At 35.8% G+C, this 23,644-nt stretch overlaps 1 protein-coding gene across 1 annotated transcript in view; it reads left to right on the forward strand.

Annotated features, from left to right (window-relative positions):
• Window positions 1–23,644, forward strand: part of SMCHD1 (structural maintenance of chromosomes flexible hinge domain containing 1) — a 148,884-nt gene that overhangs the window by 73,646 nt on the left and 51,594 nt on the right. Inside the window, exons 23-32 of the mRNA XM_008569163.1 lie at window positions 612–751; window positions 1,385–1,519; window positions 3,843–4,070; window positions 7,193–7,341; window positions 8,307–8,395; window positions 9,170–9,288; window positions 12,354–12,521; window positions 19,010–19,135; window positions 22,107–22,186; window positions 22,422–22,579. Of these exons, the coding sequence (XP_008567385.1) occupies window positions 612–751; window positions 1,385–1,519; window positions 3,843–4,070; window positions 7,193–7,341; window positions 8,307–8,395; window positions 9,170–9,288; window positions 12,354–12,521; window positions 19,010–19,135; window positions 22,107–22,186; window positions 22,422–22,579 (1,392 nt within the window). The remainder of the gene's footprint in view (window positions 1–611; window positions 752–1,384; window positions 1,520–3,842; window positions 4,071–7,192; window positions 7,342–8,306; window positions 8,396–9,169; window positions 9,289–12,353; window positions 12,522–19,009; window positions 19,136–22,106; window positions 22,187–22,421; window positions 22,580–23,644) is intronic.

Genomic DNA, 23,644 nt, shown 5'->3' on the forward strand with positions numbered 1-23,644 from the left:
ATGTTTTCAGTAATTGTCTTTGCTTGAGTTAGCAGTATTTAGCACAAGTTGAATGTTAAGATGTTAGTGTTTATGGAGCAAATCAGATTGGCATACTGCATAAGTATAAATCCTCTTTTATTAATCTTAGAGGAAACTTGTGGTGTAACTTGCTTATGACATCAAAGGTAATGGGCAATATATAAGTACATTTTTTGGTTATGTCATTATATGATCTGATCCTTTGAATGTCTGAAACAGGCACGTAGTTACCTATGCCAGAGAAGTCAGTCATTAATGTAAAGTTAAAGTTTAATAAATAAAAAATAGTTCAAAAAACTTTTATTACTCTTTTTAAGGTTTTACATGTTTAGGTGATTTCTAGCATGAGTTATCACTATGTCATAGCTTATAGTATAAAACTAAGCTTAGACATCAAACATTTTATACAATTGTGACAAGTCATATAGAATCTATACATTTTGGGGATAGAAATGAATAAATGTGGACATTGCTTTTGCTTGGCATTATTTATAAAATATTAAATCTTTTAAGTGTTGAGGTTTTTTCTTTTGATATTTCAGTACTTCAGTCTTTGAAATCTGAATATGTATTATATAATTCCCTGCTAGGTCCCCCTCATCGATTGAAAGTGAAACCTGATTCTGAAATTTTAGTTATAGAAAATGGAACAGCTTTTCCATTTCAGGTGGAAGTTTTAGATGAATCAGACAACATAACAGCACAACCAAAATTGATTGTTCATTGTAAGGTAAGCTTATAAGAATATTTATTTTATTTTGAGTCCCATGGTAATAAATGGCAGTGACTATGTCTTTTAGCTACTTTATAATAAGCCATACACAGTATCTAATTCTTTAATGATTATTTCATGGAGAAATTTGTGGGATCTCTCATTGCCAATAATTATCAGCATCCCTAAACCAATAAAGATACCAGCTATGCCCAGTTTCATTAAGAAATTTATGGATGAAAATTTCCTTCTCTCTTCTCCCTTTCTTCCATCTCTCTCATTTCAGATGAATTATCTTATTTATTAATACGATGATAGAAATATCCTTCAGGATTGGGAATGGATGAATAAATGAAAGTGGGTAAAAGACCAAGAAAATAAAAGGAAAATCCAATTAAGTAAAGTAAAAAGAAAATAATAGTGATTGAGGAGGGTGGTTTTCCTTCCAAAACAGATATATTTTGTTTAGCATTAGAGAAAATTACTCTTTTCACTGAGAAATTCTCTAGAATTTTAGTGAGTTCTATTTAGAATTTTCCAATTTGTAGCCAGATATAGTAGCTATAGTAAATTATTTGAAAATTTGAAAAATTATTGAATAATCAGTTACATTTGATTGGAGTCATAAATTATTTTACATTCTTGGAATAGTTTTTAGGTGCTCCAAACCTTCCAGTCTACGTCGTGGATTGCAGTAGTTCTGGAACGAGTATTTTAACAGGATCTGCAATTCAAGTTCAGAATATTAAAAAAGACCAGATGCTTAAAGCAAGAATTGAAATCCCTGTAAGTTGTTACTGTTACTCATTGATATTATATTGAGTCTTCATATATAAAGTCTTTAACAGTTTTATAATGTTATGTAAAGTTGTTTGCCTTTTAAAAATGAGGTATTTGCTGTTCTTTTAGCCAAAGGGAAGAAAAGGCAACATGTAATGGTATAATGACTAGGTTTAAATTTTGTATCAAATATTATTAATTTTCTTGATCAAACCTTTTACAATATCTGTAGCTATTATTGATTAACATTTCTGTTAACTTTTTTTTTTTTTTCTTATTTTAAAATACATTATTAGGGCTGGCCAGTTAACTCAGTTGGTTAGAACATGGTGTTATAACACCAGGGTCTAGGGTTTGGATCCCCTTACTGGTCAGATGCCAAAAAATAATAATAATAAAATAAAATGCTTCATTTTATTTTGTTATTTTTTTGTTGTTCACATTTGTTTCTTAGAAAGTTAAGTATTCCCACTTAAATCACCACTGAAGGACATATAAACCTTTAATTTGTGTGTTATTTTTTATAAATACATAGTTTTTTTTACTAGTATTTTCACATAAAGGGATTTCTATGTAATGTGCCAGTAGGATAGTTTTTTATGCATCATGGTTGGTGGTGAAGCCAGCATGGAGGAGGGTAGTTGATCTCTGACTGCTGAACGGGATAACAGATACTTAAGTAAAATACTTAAATGTGATTTCTTAATAATATGGTAAGTGATGGATAACCTAATAAGTTGATTAGATCATACTTTCCTACTAATTGTACATCAATTATTAATATATCTGGAGCTTCAAAAGGTTAAAAGATGGCTTTTATTCTTTTAATTAGAAAGAGGTGACTCTTGGCTTTAGTAAAGTTCTTGTCAAGCTGGTTATATTTGATAATCTTAAAATGTTTATTATGCATTTCCTTTGTGAAATAATGTGGGCAACATATTTTTGAGCATAGTATCTTGCATAAGTTCAAGAAGTATAGGACTTTGAATTAGTGAGGAATCTGGACTTAGAGCATAGTAAAAGCACTAAGACGTATGTAAATGCTACAGAGCAGGAACAAGCAAAAGACCAATAATCCAGGTCAGTTAAATACCAACGTATATTCTATAATATGTAGTTACAAAATGTTATCCAAAGGCAATAGCTCTGAGTTTAAGTAGTCAAGCAAATAAGATATTCTTGTAATAGAGGACGGGTTATTTGCCTGATATTCTGTGAGATAGGAATTTTAAACATATCATCAGTCGTATGGATAGGCTTTCATAGGAATGGCTACAACTGGATTAGGAAGGAGACATGAATTAAGTAAGATTGTAATTGAATTTTTGGGTTAAGCTTATTTTAAATCTAGTGTATGCTGTGGAATGAACTATAGCTAGATTATGACGTAATGATGTAATGTTTTAATTTCATGTGCCTAAAATCAATTTATGTACCATGATCCAGCTCTTCACTAATCTGTGGAACCCTGGTGTGCCAATAATAAATTGTAGATATGCCAATATATTAATCTTCTTAGCCTTCAGGGCATCTAGAGCCCTTCTGTGCCTATAAGCAACCTTGTTCACTTAGCCCAGTGTGTTATGAATTGAGAAAACACTGAAAGCTTCAGTGCAACCAATGATTATTAAATATTGTATTTTTATTTATTTATTTATTATTTTTTATTTTTTTTCCTTTTTGTCTTTTTTTTTTCGTGACCGGCAACGGATCGCAACCCTCAGTGTCGCGCCCGTACTGGACCGGGACTGGCAACGGGATCGCAACCCTCGGTGTTGCGCCCGCACCTCGCTCAGCCAGTGAGCGGCCGGTCTGTATGTGGGATCCGAACCCTCAGCGGGAGCGCCGCTGCACTCCCAAGTGGCGCACTGTAGCAGTATGCCACCGGGCCAGCCCTTAAATATTGTATTTTATGGCAGCTGTTTATCTCCAATTTTATGGAAAGTTCTTGATTCCCTACATCTTTATTCTTATAAATAAGTTCTAGTTACCAAATCTGTGACATGGTTAAAATTTCACAAGTTTGCAATCCTTTTAAATAAATTCTGAAATAAAGGGAAGGGAATCCTTTTAGTCCAAATATACTTGTTTTTGGTTTTAAGAATGTAATGTCTGTCATTTATAACTTGATGGTATAAAATGTAGAATTATTAATATTACAATTCCCTTTTAATAACAAAACCTGTGAATGTAATAATATGTAAGATGCTCTTTCATACTGAAACTAAATTCTTCAGCAGCATAGACGATTCGTCATTAAAGTTAAAAAAAAAAAAGTTTTCAATACAGATGTCACTCAGTGTATATTTGTCTTTTCCTTTTTTCCTAGAGTTGTAAAGATGTGGCACCTGTGGAGAAGACTATTAAGTTGCTGCCCAGTAGTCATGTTGCAAGACTACAGATATTCAGTATAGAAGGACAAAAGGCAATCCAGATCAAACATCAGGATGAGGTTAACTGGATAGCAGGCGATATTATGCATAATCTTATTTTTCAAATGTATGATGAAGGAGAAAGAGAAATCAATGTAACATCAGCTTTAGCAGAAAAAATTAAAGTAAGTGTCTCAGACAGATTGGTTATTTGTAAGAATTTTTTTCATTTTGTGTTTAAAAGACTCTGAACAAGAAGTTTTATGTGTAGCCTCTAAGAAAAAGCTTTCGCAGAAAAATAATATTATCATTTAAAATTCTAGGCTAAATAAGATTTCTTTTTGTGGACTAGATTGAAATGTGGATGATTCATGTGTGACAAGTTTACACTTAGAAAAATGATTTTGACACTTTACCGAAATTTTCAGTTTTTGGCATTTTATTTAGTTGTATACTTTTCTGCAGTCACAATCAAGGTCATTAGCAAACAGTAAACCTGTAGCTGTTCTGAAGCCACTAAACAAAAGATCTGTTAAAGGTAAACAGTGAAACAGTATTAACTACAGAGCCCTGATTTGGCCATTAGAAATTGGTATACCATTCTCTAACAGTATGATCCTTAGAGAACGGTTTTGTTGGTCTTCATCAACCTGTTTTCCTCTAAATTTAACATTTGCACCTTGATAAGACTGAATCTCCATGTTGAAACTTAACATTTCACTGAACAAGGAACCAAGTCAAAATTGTTAGATTCTTATCACATAAAGTAGGCAGCTCTGGGCTGGCCCGGTGGTGCACTGCTACAGTGCGGCGCTCCCGCCGAGTGTTGGGATCCCACATACAGACTGGCCGCTCACTGGCTGAGCGAGGTGCGGGCGCAACACCGAGGGTTGCGATCCCGTTGCCAGTCCCGGTCCGGTACGGGCGCGACACTGAGGGTTGTGATCCGTTGCCGGTCACGAAAAAAGACAAAAAGGAAAAAAAAAAGTAGGCAGCTCTGTAACATTCCCCTTGTGGTTGATTCAAAGAATAGTGAACAGTATGTGCTTGCTTCTCTCAAAGTCCAGTCAGTTTTGCCCTCAGGAGACACTTGCATTCCTAAAAATCACTGCACTGCCCAAAATCGTGCAATAAAGATCACAGGGCTTATGGAGAAAATGGAAATTAGAGGCACAACGCTCAAATATCATCAGTAACCTATTTTAAAAAAAGATGGGAACCAAACAAAAGTGGAAAAATCAGTAATAGTAATACATGTTAAATGGTTAAGAAGTATGTAAAATGGCAATTTGCTTGTGGAAGTTGTTGGAAGGGTTGCAGCTTGCGAGTTACTGTGAAGTGGTGGAAGGAGACTCATCTGAAATAGAATGGAAAGTTGTAACACTGGATGTGGATGTGTGGCTTGTAACACTGTCAGTTTTGGCAACTGGTGGGTTTTTGAGGTGTGTCATTTTGTGTGTTCCCACATGGTTTAGTTCAGCTGGGTACAGTTTTCTGTGTTCACCTAGTATTTTCATGGATGAAATTGTACTTAAGCAAAAGTGAAATTTGTTTTATGCTTAAATTGTTCCCTAATGTACATATTAATCACATTGGAAGAAATTTGCATTTTTAAACCAAGCATTATAGCAGAACTGACTAGTTTTTTTTCCTTGATATCAGTAGAGATAAATCTCTTCAATCTTGGAGACAGGAAAATAATTTTCTGAAACTCCAGGTTTCTTTATGGCAGTTAAAGATTAACATCCTCCTGTGTCTGAAGAGCAAACATTAGTGGACCATTATGTAAGGGGTCCCAGTTAACTAAATTTTTGGAGAGTTGCCATTGTGCGACATGATGTAGGAATCACTCCTTCGCACTGTTAGACCCTGTACCCATCCTGAGTTTCCAAATTACAGGATGTGGTAATTTAAAAGGATTATTTAGCAGGGTTTCAACTGACTTTATTTTAAAATCTTATTTGGAATAATGCTTATTCCAGCCAGTTTATTTTTTTTTTCTCTCCATAATGAGGGAAGGGAGGATTCAAAGAGAAAGAATCCTGATCCTTCTTGGAAGGGAGGCAAGCTATTTTTATCTTTATCAGCAGATTTGAAGGTGAGTGGCTTCTGAACTTCCTCCTTGCTTTCTCACAATAATGCCTCCACTTCCTGGTTTCTTATCAAGGTTAAGAAAAAACCAGAGAGCCACTTCCTGCACATAATCCTCTCTTTGCCATTTTCTAAGCTTGTGGCTTGCATTTGACGCATTTTGCCTTGAATATAGAAGTTATCTTTGAATATAGAAGTTATCTGTTTCTTGTGTACCAAAGATTATTAAATACGCACCTCTTCATTGGCAGTAAAAGGTAGTGAATGCTGTTTCTTAAATTAAAGGTACAGTCTTTACAAAGGTTTTGTGGTGTTTAGAGAGGTAAGCCAAGATTGAGGAAAGTCAGCGTGAACTGAGCTGGGAATCTATATAGAGCAGTAAGCACAGCTTGGGTGAGGGAAGAAAACCTTTACATTTTTTGAGTAACTCCTGTTTGCTTCTTATCTTCCATTATAAAGTGAAAACTTCAGTAAAGAAGAACAGAGGATAAAAGTAGTTTTAAAAGATTAAAAGGTGGCTAAAAACGTTAGAGCAGCATAAACTAGAAAACTATATTAGAATCAGTGATTTAAAAATCACAACTATAGAAAACTAAAAGCAGAGAGAATGTTGAGCTAAAAATAGAAAGGATTGGAAGTTTAAAAGATTAGAGTAGTGTAATAAACCTGAAAAAGTATGGATTGCCTAACAAATTAAAATATGGGATGCAAGGAATGTAAAATTAAGGTAAGCCGGAAGACACCCAAGAGGGGATTAAGACCCAAAACATGGCCAGAGAGGTGGATATAACTTTTTTCTCACCTTACTGAACAAGGGTCCACCTAGATCTCATTCAAAGCCTCCATAAATAAGATTCTTTTCACAAAACAATTGAATATTGCTTTTCAGAATTGATCACATCTATGTTATTTTTAAACTATAATTACCACAGTGATAAACTTGTAGCAAAGCTCTAAATTAATGACTTCAGAATTTTTATATTATTGTACTGAAAGATATGGCAACATTAACAGCAAAGACAAAAAGATACTTTTTTATCATAGTAATATATGAATCACCATCATTTCTGATCATAAAGGGACTTTCTTTTTCCTTGGTGGTAAGGAAGATTGTTTATAATTTAGCTTTAAGAGTCTTCAGTAAGATAAGTGGCAGTAGGAGGACATCAGACAAACTAAGCTTTATATTATTCTTAAATATATAATTTTCTTCTAGGTTAATTGGACTCCTGAGATTAACAAAGAACATTTGCTACAGGGTCTACTTCCTGATGTACAAGTACCAACATCTGTAAAAGATATGCGCTATTGCCAGGTTTCATTCCAAGATGATCATGTGTCTTTGGAAAGTGCATTTACAGTAAGGTTTGTAGACTTAGTATATTTTGAGATATTTTAAAATTCAGCATATAGCAACAAAAATACTTTTCTCCAGTACACACATGTGAAAGTTGTTTTTAATGTAGAAAAGATTGCTGTTTCAATGAAATATGGTAGGTTGTCTTTGGAATAAAGCTTCACTGGAAATAGTGATTAATTCTTTCTATCACCATAACCCTATGCTGAATTGGCTCTCTAGTAGCTAGAAGAAACAGAACTTTTATTAAAGGAAAGTCCTCCTAGTGCATGCAACAATGAAAACACCTGCAAAATGACAAAGAAACGAAAAATACAAAAGATACAGTATGATCAGCCAGTGTGTTATTAACCAGTAAATTCTTTTATTGGTTAATGATGATTTTCAAAGTTGAGTCCAACTCAATTAATATGTAGAATGCATAGAAAAGGGTAAGATTTAAGTAAATACTTTTTAAAAAAAAACAACCTATCTTCTTTCCTGGCCTATCAATTCCTTGGCCACCTTTTTTATAATAACCTCTTGTACTTTAATTCCTCTACCCATTTCCATACTATTCCCAATACTTAGAACAGCACCGTGTTTGAGAGAAAATTTTCAGATCTACTACTCTCTGACCATAGCCAGATCTCTTGATGAGTTATTCTTATAGGCTCATCTGTTTTCTCAGTGCTATCTTGTAATAGTTTCCTTTTAATTCAGTATAGATACCATGACCTACCGTGTCTGTAATTTTTTGTTCTGTATTCTCTACCATCTTTGCAAGCTATCTTTTACCTATTTCCTTTTGGGTGAATAGCTGTGTTCTGTAAATTGAAGAGGTATTTTATAGGGATGTTATTATATGTAAGTTTTAGAATGTGAATGTTATATATGTGTTACTTTTTAGCAAATTAAAAAGGAACTACTTTTACTGTTTTTTTCTACAATTAATGGTGTAACTAAAGCCTTTTAACTTGTTAACCAATTTTAGACCACTTCCTGATGAACCTAAACACTTAAAATGTGAGCTAAGAGGAGGAAAAACAGTACAGATGGGCCAAGAGCTTCAAGGAGAAATAGGTTAGTATGGCCTGCTTTCTTTCTTTAAACCACTTCTATGATGGTTCCTTGCATTGATGTTTTAGCATACGTAATCTGAAAGAAAAGCTGTGGGTTTATAAAATATTGTTGGTTTAAAATCTATTGTCAGATAAGATTGACGTATTTTGACTCTCTTTACCTAGGCCTACATACCTTTGAAATCAGTTCAGCAAAAATAAAAAAAAATCATGCCTTTTTTTAAGAAGTAATAATAGTCAATATTAAAAGTGTAAAGTAAATATATGAATGGATTCCTATGTAGCCTGTATGCCTCTTATATCTAGAAAATTACATAATATTAAAATATTTCCTGGGCCGGCCCGGTGGCTCACTGCTACAGTGCGCCGCTTGGGAGTGCGGCGGTGCTCCCGCCGAGGGTTCGGATCCCACATACAGACCGGCCGCTCACTGGCTGAGTGAGGTGCAGGAGCAACACCGAGGGTTGCGATCCGTTGCCGGTCACGAAAAAAGACAAAAAGGAAAAAAAAAATATTTCCTTCAATTTTTCTTGGTAAAAAATCTGATTAACAGTAGCATCATGTTAGTATATAATTTAAATGTATTTATGTAGATTCTTGATTTTTTTTTGTAATTATTATGAAAGAAATGAGTATGATTCTTATGCTAAAAATTTACTTATGTAAGATACCAAGGAGTAAGTTTCTAAGCGTGTTTTTATTAATTATATTATAGGTATCTGTATCTTTTATTTAAAAAAAAAACACTTTAAAGTAAAACTTTCCTTTTTTTTAGTTATAATAGTTACAGATCAGTATGGAAATCAGATTCAAGCATTTTCACCAAGTTCTTTATCTGCTTTGTCAATTGCTGGTGTTGGACTTGATAGCTCAAATTTGAAAACTACTTTTCAGGTATGACTACTTTCTATAATAGTTTATACCATTGTTTTATGTATAACAAAAAGTTTGGGGAAGACTGAAATAACTAAAAGAGGTTTGATTTTAGTTTTTAAAATAAGTCATAAAAGCGATTTTATGATGAAAAATTTCAAACATATGCAGAAGTAGACAGAATAACTTAAGTAATTCCTTTGTTCCATCATTTAGCTTCAACAATCATCACTTTTCCCCTTACCATATCTTTTTGAAGCAAAATCAAGACAATACTATTGTGTCCATAAATATTTTTTGGGGGGAGGGAGATGTGTATATATAAAGGTAATTTTTCAGGTAGCTATTTAGATAAAATTTCTTGGTGCTCACACCTTGCATTAAACAGGATACTGAGGAGATGACTAATTGGTAAAGTTTGCAACTGTGCAGTTAATTCAGGTTAGCTTGAAAAATAAAAACCTAGTGGAATTCTTTAAGTTTAAAACAAACAAGCATAATGTACTCGGCTTAGAGAGGTTCAGAGACAGGTTTAGGGAAAAGGACATGCTGGTCTTTCAAGGAATCTGCCAGGCCAGAGGGGGTGAGAAAGGAGGGGTTCTCTCAGGTTTAAGAGAAGTTGAACTCATTAAGAGCACTGAATGCTTTTTAAAACTCTTCCTTCTCTTAGAGCCTCCATTACATTTTTTACTAAGCAGGATAATCACAAGAATAGCCTCCTCGTTGCCCTTACTAACTAGAGTGTCTATCTCCAGTAATCTGTTATACTATTGTTTTCTAATTTTCAGAACACCATTTTCACTATGTGGGAGCCCCACCAAAGAACTTTTTTTTTTTTTTTTTTTTTGTCTTTTTCCGTGTCCGGCAACGGATCGCAACCCTCAGTGTCGCCCCCGTACCGGACCGGGACCGGCAACGGGATCGCAACCCTCGGTGTTGCCCCCGCGCCTCGCTCAGCCAGTGAGCGGGAACCGGTCTGTATGTGGGATCCGAACCCTCGGCGGGAGCGCCTCCACACTTCCTAAGCGGCGCACTAGTGCAGTGTGCCACCGGGCCGGCCCCCCACCAAAGAACTTTTAATGATGTTTTGTTTACTGTATAATGATAAAGTCTACTCTTTGACTTTTAGATTCTTCGATTACCTAGCTTTACCGCATCGGTAGATGAAATAAAAAAATAAATGTCCTCCTGTAGTACATGACAATACCTGCTTCCTACCACTCTTTGCACAGGCTCTTAACCTCTTTTACCTAATTGCTCCTAAACTGTAACCTGTCTTCCTACATCTTCAGTTTTTCCCCTTTATTAAATCATAAGTATATAAGCATGCCATAATAGCTGTCATCTTAAACTCCCATTCCCACTCCCCAAAAAACCACCAAAATTGCCTTTGGCCCTGTATTCCTGTCAATCTACTGCCCTCCTCCTCTAAACCTCTTCTTTTTAAAGCAGAACTCCTTGGCAGAGTTTTATGTATACTCTGTCTTTTTTTTTTTTGAGACCGGCCGCACCGCGCTCAGCCAGTGAGCGCTGTGAGCGCACCGGTCATCCCTATATAGGATCCGAACCCGTGGTGGGAGCGCTGCACTCTCCCGAGTGCACCATGGGCTCAGCCCATACTCTGTCTTCACATCCTTTTCTGTCATTGTGTAGCAAGCCACTCTGATTATGTTTTTCTGCTTTGTTTCACCTGACCAAATTTAATGGTCAATTTTCAGTTCTCTACTTATGCCCACCCATCAGACCCATCAGCATTTTATATAATACTACATTTAAAATCCATCGCTTTACTATAGCTTGTAATGGCCTATACTGTACTTTACCAGAGCATAATATCACACCTTTCTCCCCTTATAGCTCATTACTCTCCAGCCAAGTGGACTTTTTTCTGCATTGTTCATTTTACAGTTGATATACTGTCTTGGCTCATTTTCAGAATTTTATATTTAATTCTATGCTTATCTATTTAGTTCTTGTACTTATCTACAATTTGTAAATGCAGTTTCATCTTCAAGATTTGAAGTAAAGCCAGAATAACTTTCAACATGACTTTAAAAAAGAAATCACCTCTTCAGGAGGGCTTTTGGTTGTTTTGCTATTAAGTGTAGAATCCTGGGATAGACTTTATATATTTTGAGTTTTCAGTATGTTTGATAAATAAATATCTACTTAATTTGTTTTCCAGATATTTAAAAATCCCCTTTGCTCACTGAGGTTTTAGGGGGGGATTAATTTTGATTATTTTGTAATGTCTTTTTACATAAAATGTTCTACAAACAGTTATTTCAGAACGTAAATCATGACATTTAATCTCTGATTTTTAAGTCTTGATGAAGTAGATTTTTATCTAGTGTAAATTTAAGATGATTAAATCACTAAGGGTCACTGTTAAAATGTGAATACTACAGTGCTTATGCCAGTATGGAATCAGTTTATGTCATTTAGTCACATTGCAAAGATTATAGGCTAGTTTCATTGATTCCTATTAAAATGATGTGTTAGGCATTATTCTAAGTAACAGAGATTGAGCAGTGACAAATTAAAGCCCCTATGCTTGTGGAGATCATCTTGTCGAGAGGACATGCTATAGATAAGAAATAAGTGATAAGAACAATCAATAGGGAAGGGGATAATGTGCCATTATATAGAGTGATCAGGGAAGACTCTTCTTATTATGGTTTCATATGTGCAAAAAAATAAAAGCCATGTGGATATCTGGTAGAGAATGTTGCAAACAAAGGGAAGGAACACATACAAAGGTTATTGAGCAGGCGCATACTTAATTATTTGGATAACAGAAAGGAGGCAGTATAAGGAAGAGGAAAATTAGGAAAAGGTAAGGTAAAAAGATGTAACCAGAACATTTAGTTTCCCTTCTCCCCCACCCAAAAAAAGAAATTTAATTTCTACTTTCATGAAAATGAAATTTGTAGTATGTCACTATTTGTCATGGATGAAATTTATTTGCTGTCATGTTACCCACAAACATATCTGTATGCCTGTGGGATGATAACAAAACATTTCATTTTGTTTTTATAAAAACTGAGTGATATCCCTAACTTTTCTCAATGTGCTTTCCTCACTAGGAAAACACACAAAGTATAAGTGTAAGAGGCATCAGATTTATTCCATGTCCTCCTGGAAATAAGGATCTTTGTTTTACTTGGCGTGAGTTTTCTGACTTTATTCGAGTGCAGCTAATTTCTGGGCCTCCAGCCAAACTTCTCCTTATAGACTGGCCAGAACTAAAGGAGGTAAGTAATTTCCTGTCTTGACTGAAAGAACTTAATATTACGTGGTTTATTACTTTCAGATTGTCAATGGATCAAAATAGACATTTTTGTTGTTAAAGTAATAACAATCATAACAGTAACAGTAACAAAAAAGCAAGGTAATGTCTTAATACTTTAATTCATTATGTGTTCTAGTTTGTTAAAAAATAAGTGTAATAATTCAAACCTTAACTTTATTTATTTATTTATTTTTTTGTCTTTTTGTCTTTTTCCGTGTCCGGCAACGGATCGCAACCCTCAGTGTTGCCCCCTCACCGGACCGGGGACCGGCAACGGGATCGCAACCCTCGGCGCTGCTCCCGCTCCCCGCTCAGCCAGTGAGCGGGAACCGGTCTGCATGTGGGATCCGAACCCCCGGGCGGGAGCGCCGCCGCGCTTCCCAAGCGGCGCACTATCCAGTGCGCCACCGGGCCGGCCCAAACCTTAACTTTATTACAGAAATTTTCAAACACGCGTAAAAGTAAAAAGAATAGTGTAGTGAACCCCCATGTGCCAGTTGCCCAGTTTCACCAGTTACTGATTTTTGCCAATTTTGTTTCACTAACAAATTTTGTTCTCTCACTAACTCAAAAACTTAAAAACTGTTTGTTGGAGTTTTTTAGAGCATATCCCAGACATCAAGTCATTACACCCATAAAACTTCTGTATGCCTCCCTGTGAAAGTACTTAAATCTTAAATACTAATTTTGCAAATGTCTGCCCGATCTTACCTTTGATTTTTTTAATCACTGAGTTTTTAGAATTCTAATTTTATTTTTTAGCATTTTTCTTTATTTTTTAATTAGCAAGTAAAAATTGTACATATTTATAATGTACATCATGTTGTTTTGAAATACATATACATTGTGGAATGGCTAAGTCAAGCTAATTAACATATGCATCACCTCACATACTTATTTTTTTGTGATGAGAACACTTAAAAATCTATTCTGTTAACCTTTTCAAGAATACATAGAGTGTAACTTTATAATACCAAGGTCACTGGTTTGGATCCCAGTACTGGCCAGCTGCAAAGAAAAAAAAAAAAGAATTATTTAAAGGGCTGGTCTGTTGGCTCAGTTGGTTAGAGCACAGCCTTGTAACGCCAAGGTCAAGGTTTCCAACAATCCCCATTTCAGCCAGCTGTCAAAAAAGAAAAAATTCTTTCTTCCAAGAGTGGAATATACTATTATTAACTATAGTCACCATGTTGTACAATAGATCTCTTGGACTTATTTCTCCTAACTGAAATTTTATATCCTTTGATAGAATTCTGATTTTAAAATGTTCAGACTCTGGTGTTCACTTATGGTATAACAGGGCTTTAACTGTTGGTATGATAGAATGCATTTTTTTTTAAAGGGACATAACCATGGTAGTAGATGAAATTATCCTGGTAAAGAAACCAGTTGTCTGAGAAAAGTTTACATGCCTGTGCCTTAGTATGAGATTGCTCTTTTTGATTTGTGCACTTAAAAAACAGACGAACTGGTTATGACAGTGTACTTTAAAAAAAAGTTTTTTCTGTAATAGTGTGTTCACTGAGGGATTTCATTGAAAAGCCAGTGTGTTTATTTTTATCTGGGAGTACTTGCACTATATAAATTAGCACTTTTTTAATGCTCATTGATGCCAGTAAAGGATTTATTGGTTGACTATATTCTAGAACATTGTATGCTTTTGAGGTGAAAAAAATCTTGACATGTTCATCTTTTTGCTTGATTTTGGGTAGGGCAAAGAAAATATAATGACAACTTGTTAACTCAAAAAATTTTATAAGGTTTATTTACAGATACCATAGTAATCCAGAAACTTTAACAATAAAACCTAAAACTAATTTACCGGTCTGTTACAGATATGGTTATATGTAAATAATCATTTAATAGTTGATTTTCCCTATTTAATTATTGACCCATGTTCCTCCCATAGGATCTAAATGGAAAAGGGGAACTGATACAACACCTAAGCATGATAATAGAGAAAAAATATATATATATATAATATAAGTGTACACATGTATTCTTGTTTTATAAATGAAGAAACTGAAATTCTGAAGTGTTAAATAACATGCCAGTATTAAAAAGTGACAGAGGTGTTTATTTTCATTTCATGTAACTCGGGGCTGGCCCGGTGGCGCACTGCTATAGTACGCCGCTTGGGAAGTGTGGTGGCGCTCCCGCCGAGGGTTCGGATCCCACATACAGACCGGCCGCTCACTGGCTGAGCGAGGGGCGGGAGCAACACCAAGGGTTGCGATCCTGTGGCCGGTCCCGGTCCGGTACGGGGGCGACACTGAGGGTTGCGATCCGTTGCCGGTCACGAAAAAAGACAAAAAAAGGAAAAAAAAAAAAAAAAGTGACAGAGGGCAGATTTGTGTTTACAAACATTTGATTTTAGAAATTTGCCTTTTCCACTATTTCTTAAAAACTTTATTACTAGTAGTAGTTTGGGCTACAAGTCATTTTCTGAATAATATCTTTAAATGGAATCCTTAAAGTTGATATTCTTTCAAAGTAAATAGGGTAAAAAGAATAGAAATCACCATGTCAGAGGGATACCTGCACCTTTATGTTTATTGCAGCTCTATTTACAATAAACAGTCAAGAGTTAGAACCAACCGAAATGTCTGTCATTGGATGACTGGATAAGGAAAATGTGATATTTGTACAATGGAATACTACTGTGCCATAAAAAAAGAATGAAATACTGCCATTCTCAGCAACATGGATGAACTTAGGGAAGATCATGTTAAGTGAAATAAGCCAGGCACAGAAGTACCATGTTCCCACTCATAAGTGGGAGCTAAAAAATTAATTAATTAAAAAAAGATGAAAGATACAACAATCATAATAATATGTTGAACTCTCAAAAGGAGAGAACAGAACTGAGATTACCAGAGGTAGGAAGGGGGATGGGTTAGGGAGGAATTGGTAAAGGGCCACAGAGAAAAATGATTACATTGTATAATGCCGAATATACTGATTATCCTGATTTGAGCATCACATTGCACACAGGTAATGATATTCAACTCTGTATCCCACAGATATGAACATAGTTGATTCTGTGTTACAATTAAAAAAATAAATAGTGGGGTAGACAATTGTGTGATTAGGAAAAAAGTACCATGTGTTTAAAAAAAAAATTTCCATTTTGAAATTCTCAGCTCTTATTAAAATTCAATATTTTTAAAGGGGCATAAAGAATAAGTATGATTTGTAATAATGTATATGCTAATAATATTGATTTGATCAACATACACCAATGTTGAACCCCCAAAATATGGATAATAAATTATGATTCAATAAAAAAAGTTCAAGACTTTTATAAATTCTGGCGGGTGGAATATAGTCAACTGTAGCTGTGTAAATTTCACGGTAGACAAGGATTATAACTAAACCAGTCGCAAGGGTCTTTTTTTTTTTTTTAATTTTTGGCCACAAAACAAGTCTTAATACATTTAAAAAGATTAAGATTATAGAAAATATGTTCTTTGACCACGATAACAGAAGGAAATTTAGGAAATTCACAAATGTGTAGAAACATCTAAATTAAAAATAACAATCTCAAATCAGTAATGTAATCTTCTACCTTAAGAAAATAGAAAAAGGGGCCGGCCCGGTGGTGCACTGGATAGTGCGCCGCCGCTTGGGAAGCGCGGCGGCGCTCCCGCCCGAGGGTTCGGATCCCATATACAGACCGGTTCCCGCTCACTGGCTGAGCGAGGCGCGGGAGCGACACCGAGGGTTGCAATCCCGTTTCCGGTCCCCGGTCCGGTACAGGGGCAACACTGAGGGTTGCGATCCGTTGCCGGACACGGAAAAAGACAAAAAAAAAAAAAAAAAAGAAAAGAAAAAGAAAATAGAAAAAGGGCAAACTAAACCAAAAGCAAATAAAAGTAGGAAGTAACAAAGTTTACAACAGAAATATATGAAATAGGGAATAAATAAACAATAGAGAAAATCAACAAAACCAAAAGTTGATTCTTTAAGAAGATCAACAAAATTTGCAAACATTTATCTAGACTGACCAGGAAAAAAGAATACCGAAATTACTAAAATCAGAAATAAAGCAGGGGCATTATTGTGTTGTCTTTATGGTTTTTTGTGGTGGTAAGATTTAGTTTCTTATTCTTTCTCATTTGCATCTATTAGTTGGTTCTTTCTTGTGTATTTGTGGTGGTGATTATCAGTTTTCAGATTCCAGATGCAGTAGTTCTTTGAAGATTTCTTGTAGGGCTGATTGTGTGGTAGTAAAGTCCCACAGATTTTGTTTTCCTGGAAAATACACTATTTTCCCCTCATTTCTGAAGGATAGCCTTGCTGGGTACAGTATTTTTGGCTGGCAGGTTTTTTCTTTTAGTATTTTGAGTATATCATCCCGTTTCTTCTGGCCTGTAGAGTTTCTGTTGAGATGTCTGCTGTTAATCTGACAGGGCCTTCCTTATAGGTGACTTGACTCTTTTTTTCTTACTACTTTTAAGATTCTCTCTTTTTCTTTGAGACTTGCCAGTTTGACTATAATGTGTCTTGAAGAGAATCTGTTTGGGGATCTTTGAGCCTCCTGGATCTGAAGGTCTGTGTCTCTCCCTGTACTTGGGAAGTTTTCCATTATTATTTCATTGAATAGGTTTTCCATGCCTTCTTCTCCTTCTCCTCCCTTTCTGGAACAACCATGATTTGAGTGTTTGTGCACTTAAAGTTGTCTGCTAGCTCTCTTAGATTTTCTTCATTTTTAAAAAATTCTTTTTTCCTTTTTTTGTCCACCTGGATTATTTTTAAAAGACTATCTTGAAATCAGAAATTCTTCTGCTTGTTCTCACCTGCTACTTAAGCTGTTGGTTGTGTTTTTTATTTTGTTGAGTATATCTTTCAGTTCGTGAGTCCTGCTATATTCTTTTTTAAGGTATTAATTAAATTTCCTCCTTCATATCCTGGATTTTTTTTCTCATTTCATTATGTTGTCTAGCTGAGTCTTCTTGTATCTCAGTGCATTTCTTAAGATTGTTGATTGGAATTCCTTTTCAGTCATTTCTTTTTTTTTTTTTTGTCTTTTTCCGTGTCCGGCAACGGATCGCAACCCTCAGTGTCACCCCCGCACCGGACCGGGACCGGCAACGGGACCGCAGCACTCGGCGTCGCCCCCGCGCCTCGCTCAGCCAGCGAGCGGGAACCGGTCTGCATGTGGGATCCGAACCCTCGGCGGGGGCGCTGCCACACCTCCCAAGCAGCGCGCCGCAGCAGTGCGCCACCGGGCCGGCCCCCCTTTTCAGTCATTTCAAGGGTTTCCTGTTCTATAGGGTCTGGTATTTGAGAATTACTGTATTTTCTTGGTGGTGTCAAGTACTACCTCTGTGTTGCTGTCTGGTTAAGTGGTAGAGCTGCTACTTCTTCTGTTACTCTGGAGTGGGCTTTGAGGAGAGAGACATCCTCTTCTATTTCAGGTCTCCACTGGTGACTCTCCTGTGTCAATGCAGTCAAGTGTCTGGTGGGCTGCCTGCATGGTGGCTGTGTCTACTGCTGTGGTGGGCCACCTGCACGGAAATTGTGTTTTCAGAAGGCAGGGTTGTGCTCTCTTGCCTTCTTCTGGTGGGGGGTGCTGCCCTTGACCCCTGCCTAGGACTCTCGGCATGCTCTCTTGCCTGTTTCTGGGAGGAGGGGGCTGCCCTTGGCTCCTGTGTAGGACCCCAGGTGTGCTTCTTTTTTTTTTTGTTCTATCCATAGCACAGCATTAATTATTCTCCCATTTCTAGCAACCTCGCAACATAATTTTGTAACCAACTACCAGAGATAAGAGTGGGGGCTGGAGGAAGCAGAAGGAACTTTATCAGTAGGAGAGAGATAATAAATCAGCTCTCCTTTTTTGCTCTTTAGTTCTTTCCCTTTTTTTTTTTTAATTTAAAATCTGCCGCTAGATTGGGCCTTTGTCAGGTATCTTGCTTGACAATGTGTTTCCTTTGATATATACAATATTAATAGGTCTGCAGTCAGATTCCTAGAATTACACAGCCTTACATATTAACTAGGGAAGAAGCAAGAAGTAAACAAGACAGTGTAGATCATTAGAGTAGTTCTGTTTAACCAAGGGCTAGAAAGCTGTATTACTGCTTAATGCACAATGGTGGAGAGCTGACAGTTGACAAAGCAGCTAAACTACATTGCCAATGCTAAATCTGAGAACCAAAGATAAAATTCTGTTTCCATTGAAGTTACTCTAATATGTGACTTTTAGGAATCTGTGTTAGAAGCCAGTAATGTCAAATGCTATTTTTCCTTTTATCAAATTATTAATCATTTCTATAAGGGGCTCATTTGTTACAATTTAGTTGGCTTCCAAAAGTTTATTTTCATTGAGAGAAACCATTCGTGAATAAAACAGAGATAAATTCAGTAGTTGTTTTACAGGTATTCAAGTAATTATATTATTTGGTACATATGATTTAATACTTCTTAAAATGTTTATGTCCATTTCAGTCCATTCCAGTGATTAATGGAAGAGAATTACAGAATCCTCTTACTGTTCAACTTTGTGATCAGTGGGATAATCCAGCACCGGTACCACACGTTAAAATAAGTCTCATAAAAGCTAGCAACTTAAAGGTAGGTTTTAAATTTCCTCAAATAATTTTCACTTACTTAAAATTCTGGATTTCATTCTAATGGTCATATCTTTAGGTGTCATGTTTCTTTTATCTTTTTTTTAACATGGTCTTGTATAACCTTCATTACTACTTAGCATAAATCAATGGAAAGATACTTTATAATTATTTTGAGGAAGTAAAGTTCATATCTTACAAACTGTGTAACAAGGGACTAACATTGTACAGTGAAAGGCTATTTGAGAGTTTATTAAATAGTACTAGTAATATTTGTATTTCAGATTAGGATGAAAAGATAACTAACACTGACAAGATGAATGAAGACAGATACCACAGTGACCTACAGTATGGGTTAAGGAACAAGCATTATTTGGGGAACATACATTCTGAGGCTAAGTTTTAAATTTGTTTTGGGGAGATAAGACCTATTTTCTATGATTAAAAAATAACAGGTGCCAAATGAATGTTAGAGATGGTAAATATAATGGGAATATTATATATAATAATATTTATCTAATGTATGCTATTGAAAATCATAGAAGAATGTAAACATTCTGTTCTTGGAATACATAAAGCATATGGTGTCATGACAAATTGGCCTATTTCTAAGTTGCTGAGTATACACAGTCTCGCCTTTTTGGTATTGCATGTCAGAATTTACAGCATGGCAGACTGTAAAAATAAGACAAAAGCATGATGTCCACCATGATAAAAAGAAGCATACAGATTTTTCTACTTATCTTATGGATAGCTCCCAGAGCCTGGGCAAAGCTGCTAGACATCCTGGGTTGTTCAAGGATGAGTTCACTCTCCTCTTTTATTCATTTTATGGGGCATGTATGAACATGGCCTTGTTAAGTTTGGGGACAAACGTAGTGCTTGGCTACCAGAAAGTTTAAGATGATAGATGTCAATTGTTTCCTTGAATATTGTGACAGCCAGCTGCTCAGGATCTAGTGGAGGCTTTGGATGCCTGGTGCAAAATTGGAGGCCCTTCTGCTAGGGTAAAGAAGAGAAGCTTCCAATCTTTGCAGCATTGTGCTTTTACACAGTCCCTTCTGTTGGTTGGAGGGAATTCATTTGTCCCAGCCAGGTTGTTGCTAGGCAATCTAGAGAGAGTTTTGGGGGTTATATTCAGACAATCTGGAGTATCAAGTTACAAGAATTATATTTTATAAAGTACAAATGTTTTATAAATGTAATGGGAGGAACAGTTGATATTAAGTAAAGATAGCAGTTCTCTTGAAATTGATTAGTTGATTCGGAATCCCAACAAGGATTTCCTGGGATCTGACAAACTGATCTTAAAAGTAATATGGGAGATTAAAGTGACAAGGTAAAAGTGATATGTTTGGACCTGTTTTCATAGTAAAGTAATCAGAGTCAGAGTTCTTAAGACTGTCAGACAAGATTATGATATTCCTACTATTTAACCTGAAATACAATACTTAAGTTCTCTGGCTTAGCACTAAGAATTTGGGACCTAGATGGGAGAATTTTGAGAAAGATGGATTGAGAGACTATGGATCAGAGGGTAAATGGGACAGATATAAATTAGAACTTTATCCTATTGTTTCAATTACTCCTTCTCATTTTTCCCTCCCCATCTATTGCTTTTTCTGTCTGCATGCACCATTATTACCTACTCTTTAGATTCCATTAAGCAGAGATGGGTGTTAGGGTTTAGGAGAGAGTCTGATTATCTGTTACCACAATCTGCAAATTCACTTTTGTTCTGCATGTTTGCTTCCAGAAGAGTTAAACATTGATTATTTTCAACCACGGAATAAGGGTATGGTTCTGTTTTTTAGAGAAGTATCAGTAAAAGGTTAAGAGACTCTTCTAACCAGTTATTAGGAAATGTGGCCACTGAATTCTTAATCACTTGAAAGTGAAAGGTTGGTTATCACTATGAAAGTGGTATTGCAGCAGAAACTTAAGAAGCACATCTGGATAAACATTCATGAGAAAGATGAATTAAGAATGGAGATAGTAGGGCCGGCCCGGTGGCGCACTGCTACAGTGCGCCGCTTGGGAGCGCAGCGGCGCTCCCACCGAGGGGTCAGATCCCACATACAGACCGGCCACTCACTGGCTGAGCGAGGTGCGGGCGCAACATTGAGGGTTGCGATCCGTTGCCGGTCATGAAAAAAAGACAAAAAAGAAAAAAAAAAAAAAAGAATGGAGATAGTAGGGCCGGCCGGGGGGCGCACTGCTACAGTGCGCCGCTTGGGAGCGCAGCGGCGCTCCCACCGAGGGGTCAGATCCCACATACAGACCGGCCACTCACTGGCTGAGCGAGGTGCGGGCGCAACATTGAGGGTTGCGATCCGTTGCCGGTCATGAAAAAAAGACAAAAAAGAAAAAAAAAAAAAAAGAATGGAGATAGTAGGGCCGGCCGGGGGGCGCACTGCTACAGTGCGCCGCTTGGGAGCGCAGCGGCGCTCCCACCGAGGGGTCAGATCCCACATACAGACCGGCCACTCACTGGCTGAGCGAGGTGCGGGCGCAACATTGAGGGTTGCGATCCGTTGCCGGTCATGAAAAAAAGACAAAAAAGAAAAAAAAAAAAAAAGAATGGAGATAGTATTATGATGCCTTGACTTGAGTATATGTCTATTTGTTTCTCCACACCCACACCATCTTTAAAAGATACTTTCAGTGCTGTAACCACTTCGCTTGATATATCAGTGATATTGAAATAGTGAACATAGAATTCTACAACTTAATAACTGAAATACTTAAAATTATAGTTTAATTGATCAAGATGAGTTATTATAACCCTTTGGATTATGTGATTACATATAACATTATTTAAACTAGTTCAGATTTGAAAATTTTAGATTTAAGAAGTATGTGCAAAAATATGTTTTACAATAGGAATAGAGGAAAAGAATACTATAATATAAGAAAAGAACTTATTTGATCTTTAGAATTTTCTGATTAACCGTTTTATTTTGTTTTGTTTTTAGCTCACGCCTTCAAACCAACAGCATAAAACAGATGAGAAGGGCAGGGCTAATTTGGGAGTGTTCAATGTTTTTGCCCCTAGGTAAGAACCAAAAGTTTGATAGTTATTGGTAATATAGAGATTGATTTTTTTTATTATTATTATTTGCTGAAGTTAAGAATAATAACCATCCTTCTATTTAGTGTTAGGCAGGAGTTGGAACTGAATAGAAGTAAAGAGGTTTCCAAAAAGAGCTGAACTTCGTGTAAATTGAGAACTTTTAGGTTGTAGCTAATGTAATTTGAAACCTTCTTCTCTCTCTTTTTTTTTTTGTTAGGGGAGAACATGTTATGCAGGTTAAAGCTATCTATAACAAGAGTACGATAGAAGGACCTATAATTAAGTTAATGATTCTTCCAGACCCTGAAAAACCCATTCGTCTCAATGTTAAATATGACAGAGATGCTTCCTTTTTAGCAGGGGGTCTTTTCACTGGTGAGTAATTCACAGTATTGAAATAAATGTGTAATGACAATTTGCTTTTTATATTAGTGGAATGAATTATTTGTCCTGGATGTCCACCATGATAAAAAAAAAAAGCATGCATGTAATAGGCTTCTATGTGACAAAAAAATACATTTGAACTAGCAATGTTTACTTTCATCCCTATGTCCAGCATTTCTTCAATGTCAAGAATGAACTAAACTGATAGCCCAAGGTAATTAGTTCAGTTGGTATTTGTACGTTCACTGAATTGTGAAATTCTGTAAAAGAAATAATAATTAAATGATGAGAACTGTGGAGTTATGCTCTACTAAATAGGTTGTAATGTTATCTTAAACCTATCAGAACCAGGACCATTTAACTTAATTTGCATGGAAATACATCACATTAGCGTTTATGATTAAAGATAATTTCAGAATAACAAACATTTACTAAATACCTGCTGTGTTCAAGCACTGTGCTGGGCTCTTAGTTACAATAATGAGTTTGGCAGTTTTCAATGACTTCCTTCTAATGTAGGACACAATCAAGTAAGCAGATAATTTCAGTGTAGTGTGCAGGTGCTAAGTCAGTAGGAAAATAGTATTTGATTTACATGGGTAGAAGACTTCTGTTTTCTCAATGGGATAAATTCCTTGAGATAGGTTATAAGTAATGAAAATACACCAGAGTGTTTAGATTAAAATTTTTTAACAATAATTTTTAATAACTAAGTTATATATATTCTTTGTACTTTTACTAATATGCATAGCCTTTTATACTTTATGCAGTAGATGCTGTGTACTTTGTATAAAGTTTTAAATTTGTTTTGGGGAGATAAGACCTATTTTCTATGATTAAAAAATAACAGGTGCCAAATGAATGTTAGAGATGGTAAATATAATGGGAATATTATATATAATAATATTTATCTAATGTATGCTATTGAAAATCATAGAAGAATATAAACATTCTGTTCTTGGAATACATAAAGCATATGGTGTCATGACAAATTAGCCTATTTCTAAGTTGCTGAGTATACACAGTCTCGCCTTTTTGGTATTGCATGTCAGAATT

The sequence above is a fragment of the Galeopterus variegatus genome, unplaced genomic scaffold (genome assembly GCF_000696425.1).
Source record: "Galeopterus variegatus unplaced genomic scaffold, G_variegatus-3.0.2 Scaffold471, whole genome shotgun sequence".
In the NCBI taxonomy this organism is placed as follows: Eukaryota; Metazoa; Chordata; class Mammalia; order Dermoptera; family Cynocephalidae; genus Galeopterus; species Galeopterus variegatus.